This window comes from Equus caballus, chromosome 16, assembly GCF_041296265.1.
Source record: "Equus caballus isolate H_3958 breed thoroughbred chromosome 16, TB-T2T, whole genome shotgun sequence".
Taxonomy (NCBI): Eukaryota; Metazoa; Chordata; class Mammalia; order Perissodactyla; family Equidae; genus Equus; species Equus caballus.
This window is the reverse complement of record NC_091699.1, coordinates 47109558-47123331: the sequence shown is the minus strand read 5'-3', so window position 1 is coordinate 47123331 and position 13774 is coordinate 47109558. Positions and strand designations below refer to the sequence as shown.

Here is a 13774-nt window from a genome sequence, read left to right as displayed (position 1 = left end):
ATCCAAGTTCATATGAAGACAGATGTGTTTCAAAGTCTGTAGCCAGGACCATAGTTGGTGAGTCAGCCACCTTGGCATGGGCCTGCATTCTCAAAACATCCTTCCTTCATCTTCAACTCCACCAGGATTTAGCAATCTCCTATCTGGATCCCAAAGCTCCTACAAAGGCACTTTTGTCCACGGATGACTCCCAAATTATTGCTGCTGAAGGGAGATATGAGCAAGGAACCTCATATTCCACATCTTGCTGATGTCACTTTGCTAGAATACACATACTTTTAACTCTAAAAACACAATAGTAGAAAAGAAATAGTAGAAAATGGGCAAAAGACACAAAGAGGCATTTCAATGGAGAGTATATAGAAAGCAAATAAGCACTTGAAAAGATACTCAACTTCATTAGTTGTGAGAGCAGTGCAAATCAAACCACAAAGAGATGTCACTACACACTTATCAGAATGGCTAAAACAAAAATTATGATAAAACCAAATGTTGGTGAGGATATGGAGAAACTAGATCTCTCATACCTTGCTGGCAGGAATGTTAAATGGTATAGTCCCTCTGGAAAAAAATTTTGCAGTTTCCTAAAGAACTAAGCATGCAATTATCATTACAATCCAGAAGTTTCCCTCATGGGTATTTCCCCCAGAAAGACAGAAATTTATGTTTACACAAAAGCCTGTACATTAGAGTAGAGCTAGAGGAAAGATGGCTGAGAGGATGCCCCAGGAATCCATCTCCCCACTTAGACAACAATTGCGCTGACAGAATCTGTCTGATGAAGCTATTTTGGAACTCTGGACCCTATTTGAAAGCATAAATTCCAGAAACTTAGACAGCAAATTGTGATTAATTTTGGCCCATTTCAGCTCTTAGTATGCTACTAGCCACCCATCTTTGACCCCCTAACCCTAGCACCATGGCAGGCAGCCATGCATGACTTCTGGAGAAATTTACACTCAGTTTTCAGATGCAAGGCGGGGAATAAAGACTCTGTCCTCCAAATGTCAGGGATCTGTGCTCATATTGCTGATTGCTGCTTTTGATGACAGAGGTGCAGAAACAGAGACAGGCAGCCGTTGTTGCAATCCCCACCACAATTGTTGCAACACCCTCACCCTCCAGCCAAAGTGACTTCCAGGGGATTTGAAGAGACGGAAACTTTTTCCCCGCTTCACTTTTTTCTTTTCCCCTTTTTGGGAGCCAGATTTTAAGGATTAGTACATTTAAAAGCAGTCACATATGCAGGAGAATTTTAAAAGTCACCATGTTTGTTCAAGCAAAGATGCAGGCTCAGGTTAGACTAGAGAAGACCTTAAGTTTACTCCTTAATCTGATCCCCAACACAGAGATACCCTCTGAAAAATTTTTTAAAAAACAACAAAATCAGGGAACTAGTGAAAATCTGATTTCTAGAGTTACCACTTACAAGATTCAAATTCCAGTTTTCAACAACAGCAAAGGGTACACGGCATACAAAGAAACAGGAAACTACAGCCAATTGAAAGTGAAAAGGTAAATCCACAGAAACTATGCCTGAGAAGACAAGATAGCGGACATAACAAGACTTTAAGACAACTTCTTAAAGATGTTCAAAGAGCTAAAAGAAGACACAGACAAAGTGAAGAAAATGCTGTATGAACAAAATGGGAATATCAATAAAGAAATAGGAAACATGACAAGAAACCAAAAAGCAATTCTGGATTTGAAAAGTACAATGGCTGAAATGAAATTTTCACCAGAGGGGTTCAAAAGCAGATTTGAGCAGGCAGAAGAAAGAATCAGCAAACTTGAAGATAGGACAATTGAAATTGTCAAGTCTGAGGAACAGAAAGAAAAAATATTGAATAAAATTTAACAGAGCTGAAAGGACCTTTGGAATACTATCAAGCAGTCCAACATATGCACTGTGGAAGTTCCAGAAGGAAGAGAGAAAGAGAAAAGTGCAGAGAGACTATGGAAGAAATAATGGCCAAAAACTTCCCAAATTTGATGAAATACATAAATATAAACATCCAAAAAGTTCAATGAACTCAAGGCAGGATAAGCTCAAAGAGACTCATACCAAGGCACATTATAATCAAACTTTCAAAAGACAAAGACAAAGAGAGAATCTTGAAAGCACCAAGAGAGAAGCAAATCATCACATATAAGCAATTGCCAATAAGATTATCAGTAGATTTCTCATCAGAAACCTTGGAGGCTAGAAGGCTGTTAGTAGATATATTCAAAGTGCTGAAGGAAAAAAACTGTCCACCAAGAATCCAATATCCAGCTGAACTATCATTCAAAAATTAGGGTGAAATTAAGAAATTTCCAGACAAACAAAAGCTGAGGAAGTTTGTTACCACTAGACCTCCCCTGATTAATGCTAAAGGGAGTCCTTCAGGTTGAAATGAAATGACATTAGATGTAACTCAGTTACATAAAGAAATAAAGATGTCTGATAAAGGAAAATACATTGATAATTTTTAAAGCTATTATTCTAACAATTATTTTAAATAATCATTATTTTAAGCAATTTTAAAAGTTATTATAACTTTGGTTTGTAACTCTACTTTTTGTTTTCTACATGATAGAAGAGACTAATGCATAAAAATAATTATTAGTCTATGATTTTAGACACATAATGCATAAAGGTGTATTTTGTGACATCACTAACAGAAAGGTGTGGGACAAAGCTATATAGGAGCAAATTTTGTATGTTTCTGAATTTAACCTGGTATAAATTCAAATTAGAGTATTATAACTTTAGAATATTAAATGTAATCCTCATGGTAACCACAAACAAAATCACTCTGGAATACACACCAAAAAAAAAGAAAGAAGTGTAAATGTTTCACTACCAAAAAATCAATTAAACACAAAAAAGGCAGTAATGAGAAAATGAGGGACAAGGGATATTTAAGGCACATAGAAAATGAGTAACAAAATGACAGAAGTCCCTCCTTATCTATAGTTACTTTAAATGTAGACAGATTAAACTCCCCAATCAAAAGACAGAACTTAGCAGGATGGATTTTTAAAAGTATGAGCCATTATGTGTTAATTATATCTCAATAAAGCAGGGAAAAAAGTATGACCCAACTATATGTTGTTTACCAGAGACTCACTTTAGATCAAAAGATACAAAAAGGTTGAAAGTGAAAGGATGGAAAAAGATATTCCATGCAAATAGTAACCAAAAGAGAGTAGGGACAACTGTACTAATATCAGACAAAATAGACTTTAAACCAAAAAAGTTGACAAGAAACATAAAAGAACATATTAATATGTGTATGTATTATGTACATTTGTAAATATTTATTATTTGTGTACATACATACATAAATACATATGTAATATGTAAATATTTAATACATTAAATATTAATGTATATTAATAAAAGATTCAATATAGCAAGAAGATACAATACTAATAAATATTTGTATACCTAATAACAAACTACCAAATATATGAAGCAAAAATTGACAGACTAAAGGGAGAAATAGAATTCTACAATAATAGTTGGAGAATTCAGTACCCCATTCTCAATAATGGATATAGCAACAAGACAGAAGTAAGGAACGGACTTCAACAACACAATAAGCTAACTAGATCTAACAAACATGTACAGAACTCTCTACCCAACCACAATAGCATACACATTCTTCTGAAGTGCACATGGGACATTCTCCAGGTTAGACCATATAATAGTCCACAGATTTAGTCTCAATAGATTTAAAATGATATCATGCAAAGCATCGTCTCTGACCTCAGCAGAATAAAGTTAGAAGTCAATAATATAAGAAAAACTGGAAAATTCAGAAATTGGTGGAAAATAAACCCATTCTTAAACAACCAATGGATCCAAAAAGAAATCACAAGGTAAATTGGAAAATACTACATACCAAAACTTATGGGATGCAGTGCAAGCACTGCTAAGAGGGAAATTCATAGTTGTATAAAGTACCTACATTAAAAAAGAAAAGTAATCTCAAATCAATGACCTACATTTATAACTTAAAGAACTAGAAAAAGAGTAAGCTAAACCAAAAGCTAGCAGAAGGAAACGATGAGATTACAGCAGAGACAAAATAGAGAATAGAAAAACATTAGAGAAAATCAATGAAACCAAAAGTTGGTTCCGTGAAAAGATCAACTAAATTGACAGACCTTTAGCTAGGTGGATTAAGAAAAAAAGACAATCAGAAATGAAAGCGGAGACAATACTACCAATATTATAGAAATAAAAGGATATAAGAGAGTACTATGAATAACTATATGTCAATGAATTGGATAACCTAGATAAAATGGACAAATTCCTGGAAACACAAACCTACCAAGACTGAATCACAAAGAAACAGAAAACCGTGGGGCTGGCCCCATGGCTGAGTGGTTATGTTAGAGTGCTCCGCTTTAGCAGCCCAGGGTTTCACTGGTTCGGATCCTGGGCGCAGACACGGCACCGCTCATCAGGCCACACTGAGCGGCATCCCACATGCCACAACTAGAAGGACCTACAACTGAAATATACAACTATGTACTGGGGGGATTTGGGGAGAAAAAGCAGGAAAAAAGAAAGAAAGAAGATTGGCAACAGTTGTTAGCTCAGGTGCCAATCTTTAAAAAGAAAAAATAGAAAATCTTAATAGACTCACTCTAGTAAAGAGATTGAATCAGTAATCAAAAACCTCCTAGCAAAGGAAAGCCCTGGACCTAATGGCTTAATTGCTGAATTCTACCAAACACTTAAAGAACTAATACTAACCCTGCTCAAACTCTTCCAAAATATTGAAAAGGGAATATTTCCTAACTAATTTTATAAATTCAGCATTACCCTGATACCAAAGCAAGACAAAGAAACTACAAGAAAATGAAACTTCAGACCAATATCCCTGATGAATATTGATGCAAAAGTCCTCAACAAAATACTAGCAAATAGAATTCTACAGCATATTAAAAGGATTATGCACCACAACCAAGTGGGAAATATTCTTGGAATGCAAGGATTGTTCAACAAACAAAAATCAGTCAACGTTAAGATGTCACATTAACAGAAAGGGGAAAAACACGAGCATCTCAATTGATGCAGAAAAATCTTTTGAAAAATTCAACCCACTTTCATGATAAAAATACTCCAAAAACAAGGAATGGAAAGAAACCAACTCAACATAATAAAGCTCACATATAAAAAATCCACAGGTAATGATACCGACCCTGATATCAGTTTCCTCACATTAAACCCAGCATATATGAGGTTAAAACCAAAACACTCATTCCCTGCTTACTCTCTGGCTTCCTGGCTTCAGAATCCGCTATCCTCCATAGAGACAGACACCGTCAAGGACAAGCACCTGGACCATGTCCTCCCCACAAAGAGATACGGGCTGGTGGGAAAGCTGCTGACCAGCAAGGTCACGGGCTCCCTCCTCTCTGCAAGTTGAGTCTTGAGACTTCAAGGCCAAAGACAGGCTGGTGGGAAAGCTCTGACCAGCAAGGCCATATGCTCCCCCTCCCCTGCCTAAAGCCCCAAATAAAAACCCTTCCTTTTAGCTTTTCGGGGAGTTTGGGATTTCAGCGTTAGCTGCCCTCTCTCCTTGCTCAGCGCCGTGCAAAAATAAAATTCCTACTTTCTTCCACCACACCCGGTGTCAGAGATTGGCTTGCTGTGCAACGGATGAGTGAACTCACTTCAGGCTCGGTAACAGTAATATCATACTCAATGAGCAAGACTGAAAGCTTTTCCTCTGCGATTAGGAAGAAGACAAGGATACCCACTTTCCCATTTTGATTCAGCATAGTATTGGAAATCCTAGCCAGAGCAATAGGCAAGAAAAAGAAATAAAAGGCATCCGAGTTGGAAAGGAAGACATAAAATTATCACTGTTTGCAGATAACATGATTTTGTATGTAGAAAACACTAAAGATTCCACACACACACCAGAAACCTGTTAGAACTAATAAATAAATTTGGCAAAGTAACAGGATACAAAGTCAACACATAAAAATCAGTTGCATTTCTATACACTGACGATGAACCAAACAAAAAGGAATTTAAAAAAATAACCTAATTTACAATAGAATCAAAAACTATAAAATACTTAGGAACAAACTTAACCAAGGAGGTGAAACACTTGTACTTTGAAAACTACAAAACATTACTGAAAGAAATAAAAACACAAATAAACAGAGAGACATCCCATGTACACGGATAAGAAGACTTAATATTGTTAAGATGCCAATACTACCCAAAGTAATCTACAGATTCAATGCAATCCCTATTAAACCATATGTCATTTTTTGAAGAAAGACAAAAATCTGTCCGAAAATTTACGTGGAACTTCACATAACAATAGCCAAAACAATATTGAAAAGGAAGAACAAAGTTGGATGTCTTGCACTTCCTGATTTTAAAACTTATTACAAAGCTACAGTAATCAAAATATGTAGTACCAGCATAAAAACAGATAGATAGATCAATGAAATAGAATAGAGAGGCCAGAAATAAACATTCACGTGTACAATCAAATGATCTTCAACAAAAGTGCCAAGACTATTCAATAGGAAAAGGAGTCTCTTCAACTAATGGAGCTGGGAAAACTGGATATATACGTATGAAAGGATCCAGAAGATGGACCCTTACTTTACACTATACAAAAAAAAAAATGACTCAAAATGCACCAAAGACCTAAACTTAAGAACTGAAACTATAAAACCCTTGGAAGAAAACATCACGAAAATTTTCATGACATTGGACTTGGCAGTCATTTCTCATATATGACACCAAAAGCACAGGCAACAAAAGAAAAAAATAGATAAATTGGATTAAATTAAAAATTTTTGTGTACCCAAGGACAAAAACTACAGAGTGAAAAAGTAACCCATAGAATAAGAGAAAATCTTTGCAAATCATATATCTGATAAGGTTTTAAAATCCAGAATATATAAAGAATATCTACAACTCAACAACAAAAAAAACTGATTCAAAAATGGGCAAAGGATTTAAATAGATATTTCTCCAAAGAACATATACAAATGGCCAACAACAAGCATATGAGAGGATGCTCAGCTCACTAACCATTAGGGAAATGCAAATCAAAACTACAATGAGATACCACCTCACACCCATAGGATGGCTACTATCAAAAAAAAAAAAAAGAGATTAACTACTGATGTGGAGAAATTGGAACCCTTGTGCATGCTAATGGGAACATAAAATGGTATAAATGCTATGGAAAGCAGCATAACAGTTCCTAAAAAAATTAAAAATACAATTACCATATGATCCAGCCATTCCATTTCTAAGTATGTGTCCAAAGAATCAAACGCAGAGTCTCAAAGAGATATTTGTACATCCAAATTCACAGCAGCATTGTTCACAGGAGTGGAAAGGTGGAAGCAATCCAAGTGTCCATCCACAGATAAACAGATAAACAAAATATGGTATATTCATTGAATGGAATTTATTATTCAGCCTCAGAAAGGAAGAAAATTCTGATACATGCTACGTTAATGAAACTTGAAGACATTATGCTAAGTGAAACATCAGTCACAAAATGACAAATACTTTATGATTCCACTCATATGAGGTATTGAGAGTAATAAAATTCATAGGGACAGAAAGTAGAGTGGAGTTTGCCAGGCACTAGGTGAAGGGAGAATGGAAAGCTATTATTTATGGGTAGGGAGTTTCAATTTTGCTGAATAAAGTTCTGGAGATGGATGGTGGTGATGGTTGCACAACAATCTGAATATACTTAATGCCACTGAGCTGTATGGTTAAAATGGTAAGTTTTGTGTTATGTATATTTTACCACAACTTTTAAGATAGTATTTTTAAAAGATTTGGGGGTGGGGGTCGGGAAGAGCAAAAGATGACACAGAACTCCATGTTGCACAACTACAGAGGGCGCCATTTACATAGACCACACTGTGAAGGCATCTCTCTGGAGTTATCTGGCTTGGCAGCCCTGAATCCCCAACTCTCCTACCCATGGCAGACATCATTAATCAATCACAGGCCTTGCTCATCCAGCACTGGGCTCTCAGATTCCTTCTCCACACGGGATTCAGACAACCCCTGGTCCTTCAGAGCTGATTTATGAGATGCCAAGTATTTGCCATCATTATCTCAATGACCTCCTTGAAATATGTCTGACAAAGAGAGCTGGGGACAAAGATATAACAGACCTGATCATTCCTTTATTGGAAAGGGTATGCATTGTTGCACTTTACAAGCCTGTGAGCCCAAAGTGATTTCAAGTTGAAGATTCAGTTGGTTTTCTTTGAGGTCGTAATGGCCCTGAATCAAGCCACGAGTGTGGCAACTATGCCAGCGCCAATAGGCCTGGATGATGTGGACAGCATGGAGCAAACGGCAGAAACGAAGGCGGATGCGCCACATGCGGACCCAGGACTGCAGCTTGACCACTGCCCATTCCTCCTGCGCATATAACACCAGGGCCACCCGCCGCTTCCTCTCCAACAGTATGGCCAGCTGCTGCTTCCACCAGCACTGAATGACCCGTACTCTAAGCGCCAGGTGCAGCAGCGTCCGACGCACCAGGGTGCCCCGCCACCAGGCCTGGATGAACACGACTCGTTCATTTTCCGTCGTCTTCCTCGTCGTCGTCGTCATCACAACCTTCACTTTTTTGGGCCCTTATAAGACAAAACAGAGACACTTAGGAAACATACATTTCAGCACTAAGGAAGGGGCCTTATCCTCTGTCAACACTCGACCCTTTCTCCGACGTTCAAGAGAGCTGTTGTGGCTAACAGCTAGTCCTAGGAAACAAGTAGCATCCTGCTTCTGCCACTCTCTGATTAATGGATGTGGACACATCCTCTTTCCCTCAGGGTCTCAGGGTCTCCATCTGTAAAATGGAGGTACACCTGCACTTGCAACCAAACCCAGTTTTACGTGGATCTGGTTGGCCAGTCTAGAGCAAGAACACCATGATCTAAAGATGAAAGAGATACAAGTTTCACCTGGACCTGACCACCTAGCTGAGATCCATGTCTCTTCTCTTCAGGTCCCTCCCATCTGCTGAAGAAGTGACATCCTTTGCTCCCCCTGCCCTCTCACTTCTGACTTCAGGTTAAACCCACAACATGCTGTCTCTTCTCTGCCTTTCCAGAGTATTAAAAGACTCCTCCACCTCACACACTTTGTTAAGAGCCTAAACACCAGTTAACACATATATCAGCACAAAGATACACATGAACACACACTTCTAGACCTAGTCTCCCTATACCTTGACCTTTGCATTCCCCAAACACAGTCCCCACCTTGTAGCTCCCAACTCTATGTGATCTGGGTTCATATTCTTTGCCCCCTCCTTGGAACTCCTTGGCCAGACCCACATCTCTCAGCCCAAGGAGAAAATGGAGGGAAAGGACAGCCCAGGAAGAGTCAACCACTGTTCATTCCAGCTCTATGTGTGTGACTATTCATCCCAGTTTACCTGGTACGTACTGGGTTTACACCTGTTGTCCTGGTGTAATGTTGATAAGTGCTCCTTTCACTCACTGAAGTATCTCTCTTTGGACAATAAGTCACGTGGTCAGAGACCTTTGGGTCATTCCACTGGACCACAAGGGTAAGAAATGGCACAACTCAAGGCTCCCCAACACAGCAAAGCCTGGATCCATCTACCCATTGGAGGGGTAGGGAGGGCAGTGGCAGTGGTATAAGTGGGGGTATCAGGGGTAGAGTCGCTTCCTCTTCTCTCCTTTGCTCCTTCAAGCTCTGTTCTATCAACATGATTTCATCATTTGATTATAATTTGGAAGGTTTGCTGACCTTCTGTAATCAGAATTTCAAGAGAAATACGTGAGAGAAAGTGAGGGTGCTCTCACTACCACTAGGCACCAAGTCAACCACACACTCAGCTTCCAGGCCTTTCCTGGGACCTTAGACATGGAGGAAGGACCCCATCCTGAGGTAACTGTGGGAAATGTACTGCCCTCCCAGAAAGCCTGGGTAGATCTGACTGTCTCTTACAAAACATTAAATGCCCTTGACTTGGAGTGTATAGCCAAATCCCCTCAGATATGCACTCTACTAAATTACCCATGGTTAGGGGCTTGATGGTCACATCCCTCTCCGGTCTGTTCTCCTTCAGCCACAGCTCTGGCAGGAAGAGTGGAGGAGGGGAGAGAGCCATGATGTCATAAGGGCGCCTATGACTTGGACACCAGGATGTCTCCCAACAGGTGAGCCCCCTCTAAGGAGAACCTGGAAGACCCATCCTTTCTTTCCTACCAGAATGGCTAGAGTTCTGGCTACAAACAAGAACACCTCAAAAACTGACCCAGTGACACAAAAGTATATAATGATACTCATTAAAGCCTGGCTGGTATTCATCAAATGGATTTAAAGAATAGTATATACAATTTCATTTAAACAATGGTATACCAAATAACATGAAAAAGAATGAATGTGCTCTCTATGGACAGATATAGAGGAGTGTACAAGATTTAACAAGATTAGCAAGTTCATCAAATCAAGACAAATTCAGTACAAGTAAATATTTATATACATGTATTATAAAGGTGTTATTTTAAAAGGGGGTGAGGATTATGAAGATATACACAAAAATTAGCAGTGATTATCTCTGATGAGGGTAGAAGAGTTGAGGGAACAAAGTAAACTCCCTCACCAGGGCTAGAGCTCCTGTGTCTGGCCCATCTATAGATCACCTAGTTATCAGGCCCCTGGGAAAGCAGGACCCATGCAGGCCAACTCATGAAGCCCCCAGGACCAGCCAGGGCCCCTATCTCAGGCTCATGTGGCCTCACGTACCCTTCTGTCTTCCTCTTCCCCTGAGGGGCTCAAGGGTACAGTCAGGAGATGGGTGAGGGTCAGCCTCTGCACAGAAAGGGGCCCACCTTTGCCCATTCCTGGCCTCTGAAGACCCTCCTGGTCATCGTGAGGCCCTGTTTCCCTCTTGGGATCACAGTCCCAGGGGTCACTGAGAAGTGTATTTGCAATGTGTAGATTAAGTATGGGAGAGGCCAGGGTGGAGCTATGAGGGAGATGTAAAGAAGGGGGTTGCGGGGCTGGCCCCATGGCCGAGTGGTTAAGTTCATGTACTCCGCTTCGGTGGTCCAGGATTTCGCTGGTTCGGATCCTGGGCGCGGAGATGGCACTGCTCATCAAGCCATGCTGAGGCGGCATCCCACATGCCACAACAAAAGGACCCACAACTGAAAATACACAACTATGTACCTGGGGGCTTTAGGGAGAAAAAGAAAAAGAAAATCTTTAAAAAAAAAAAAAAAAAGGAAGGGGGGTGCATTTAAAGCTGGAGGGCGTCAGTGTAAAGTTAATGGGATGAGAGAGGTGAAGAAGACAGGAGTAAATTGGAGAATAGGGGAAATAATCAGGTATGGTGTGCGGAGGTGCAGGAAGCATCTGTTTGAAGATAAAGGTGTGGGCCAGGCCCCCAGCAAACCCACATCAGTTTAATGCCTCCATTTGTCTGGCTCCAGAGTCTAGCCCCTAATCACCACATTCCACTGTCTACAGTAACAGCAATGGAGTGATGACATTTACCCCACTTCACAGATGAGCAAACTGAGGTGCAGAGACGTACATGGCTTACCCTGGTTTCACAGCTGATTAGTCATGGAGCCAGCATTATCCCAGCTCTGCTCCACTCTGAGACCCTGCTCTGAACTGCTACACCTTGTGAACTCCAGCACCTCCATGCTTTTCTGATGCTTCTGATCCTCATTTTTCTAGAAAAAAATCTAAGAAACTACCATCCTGAATCTTTAAAAATTAGCTAAGTGAAAGAAGCCAGACTCTGAAGAGGGCACACTGTGTGAATCCATGTATGTGTGCTACAGGAAGGACAACTGTCGTCAATGGGGACGGAGCAATGGTTGCCCTGACTTGGGAGTGGGAACCGTATGGGAACTTTGTGGATAATGGAATGTTCTATATTTTTATTGTCATGGCAGTCACACATGTTTATAGACTTGTCAAAAATACCACTGAAATGTACTCCTAAAATGGACACATGTTATCATATATGTGCAAATTATACCTCAATAAGAGTTGATTTAAGTACCTTCATCTATGTTGACTATAATGCAGAGGGCCTCGTGCTAGGATCTGAGTATGTTTGAAGTGGTGGGGGAGGGATTCAAGTCCTGCACTCCAACAGCACAGGATAGATCCCAGATATGGAGCCCAGGGCAACAAGGAGACTGGGGCCCAGGATAGAGGAAGACTCACACAAGGAAGAGGCCAGGAGCTGGGGTGTGTGTAGATGTGGTGACCCTAAGGGCAGGGAGAGTGCTCGGCCCTTGAGTGCCACCAGGTCCAGATTCAAGCCAGTTGGCAGAGAGAGCCACCCTATCATGTAGTCACTGTTTGCTGACCAGCCTCTTCCCTCTCTGGTGCCTGGAGAGCAGAGCCTGAGCATTTGTCACATTCATGACCCCAGAGTCTACACAGTATAAGGACATAGTAGGTGAAAAATAATTGTTCACTGAATGAGTATTGAATGGATGAATGAATGAACTATCCACCCCTAGCCCACTTCTCTGAGGAGACCCAAAGCCCTCAGGGCCTATAACCCTTCTCTTCATTCCTAGATAGAGTCTGTCATGCCCTCCCTTCTCCCCTCTGCCCTGGTAGGGATGGGAGTGGGCATGGGCTGGTGCTGAATATCCCCAGGTGAGATGAGGACTTTGGCAGTGGGAGAGAAGGGTGACACTGGGAAAGCAGGGGATGGAGCGAGGAAGAACCCTGGGAGGGAGAAGAAAGAGGAGAAATGTGGAGACTTGGGGTCTGAGAGAAAGGTGGGAAGAATGGAGGAAGAATGAGACAGAAGGTGACTTTTCCAGCCTACACCCAGTGGAAGCCCTGAAACCTCAAGCTCTCCCCACTGAAGAGTCTTGTTGCTGCTGTCTTCTATCCACTCAATGCCCACTGCCCCTGCCAGGAAGTCCTGGCAGGTAGATTTTGAGAATGAGTCCAAGACTCCTTAGTAGCCCAAATGAGACCCTTGCTCTAGGGCTGTGGGTGGGGCAGTTGCCCACTGAAGACTCTTCCTCTATCCTTCCTCATGTTCCCCAGCCCAAGCCTGAGCCTACCATGGGTCATCAAGTCCTGGAACCACCACAGACCCCATGAATTTACCTCACTTGGAATAAGGCCCTGGCCCAAGAGACACATTTTCTTTAACACTAGGCCCCAGACTTGACAGTCCTGTAGAGTCTCCGTATTGCTTATTTAAGGTATTGTGGGGTCAGGAAGCTCAGGACTGCATAGTCCTTGGCAGCTGACTGCCATGACAATATGGCAGACCGGGGTGTTCTTTGGCCCGACCTGCCTTATACTGGGTTCTCTAACACAGACTCCAAGATGGAAAGTTGCGTGTGGATGTTTAATTGGAGAGTGCTCTTGGGAGATACACTTCCAAGGAAGTGAGGAACACAATATTGGGCAGAAGGGAGAAGCTGCCCTACAATATATTTACAACTGATCTCAGCCCATCCTACAGAGAGCTTGGCAGTTGGGATGGCCCTTCAGAATTTTTCCAAATTCAGGCCCGGGCACTTGGCCTTTGTATCCAACTGTTTAGTTTGCTAGGGCTGACATAACAAAGTACCACGAACTGTGTGGCTTAGAACAAAGAAATTTGTTGTCTCACAGTTCTGGAGACTAGATGTCCAAAATCAATGTGTTGGCAGGGCCATGTTCTCTGTGAAACCTGTAGGGGGAGGATCTTTCCTTGCTTCCTTCCAGCTTATGGTGGTTTGTTGGCAATCTTTG

The 13774-nt window shown here is 41.1% G+C and overlaps 1 protein-coding gene across 1 annotated transcript; it reads right to left on the bottom strand.

Moving 5' to 3' along the window:
• Positions 1-8164: 8164 nt before the first annotated feature.
• IQCF5 (IQ motif containing F5) lies at positions 8165-10165 on the bottom strand. Its single transcript, XM_001492976.7, has 2 exons — positions 10058-10165; positions 8165-8643 (listed from the first exon to the last, which is right to left on the bottom strand). The coding sequence occupies exons 1-2, from the start codon at positions 10149-10151 to the stop codon at positions 8177-8179; spliced, it is 561 nt and encodes a 186-aa protein (XP_001493026.3). The 5' UTR covers positions 10152-10165; the 3' UTR covers positions 8165-8176.
• Between the last annotated feature and the right edge of the window lie 3609 nt (positions 10166-13774).

What these genes read in the sequence shown, in the direction of transcription:
- IQCF5 (XM_001492976.7), bottom strand. Translation starts at nt 10,151, where the DNA reads ATGGCTCTCTCCCCTCCTCCACTCTTCCTGCCAGAGCTGTGGCTGAAG. An exon ending in CATCAAGCCCCTAACCATGG is followed by an intron (nt 8,644 to 10,057) that starts GTAATTTAGTAG and finishes TTGTCTTATAAG; the next exon opens with GGCCCAAAAAAGTGAAGGTT.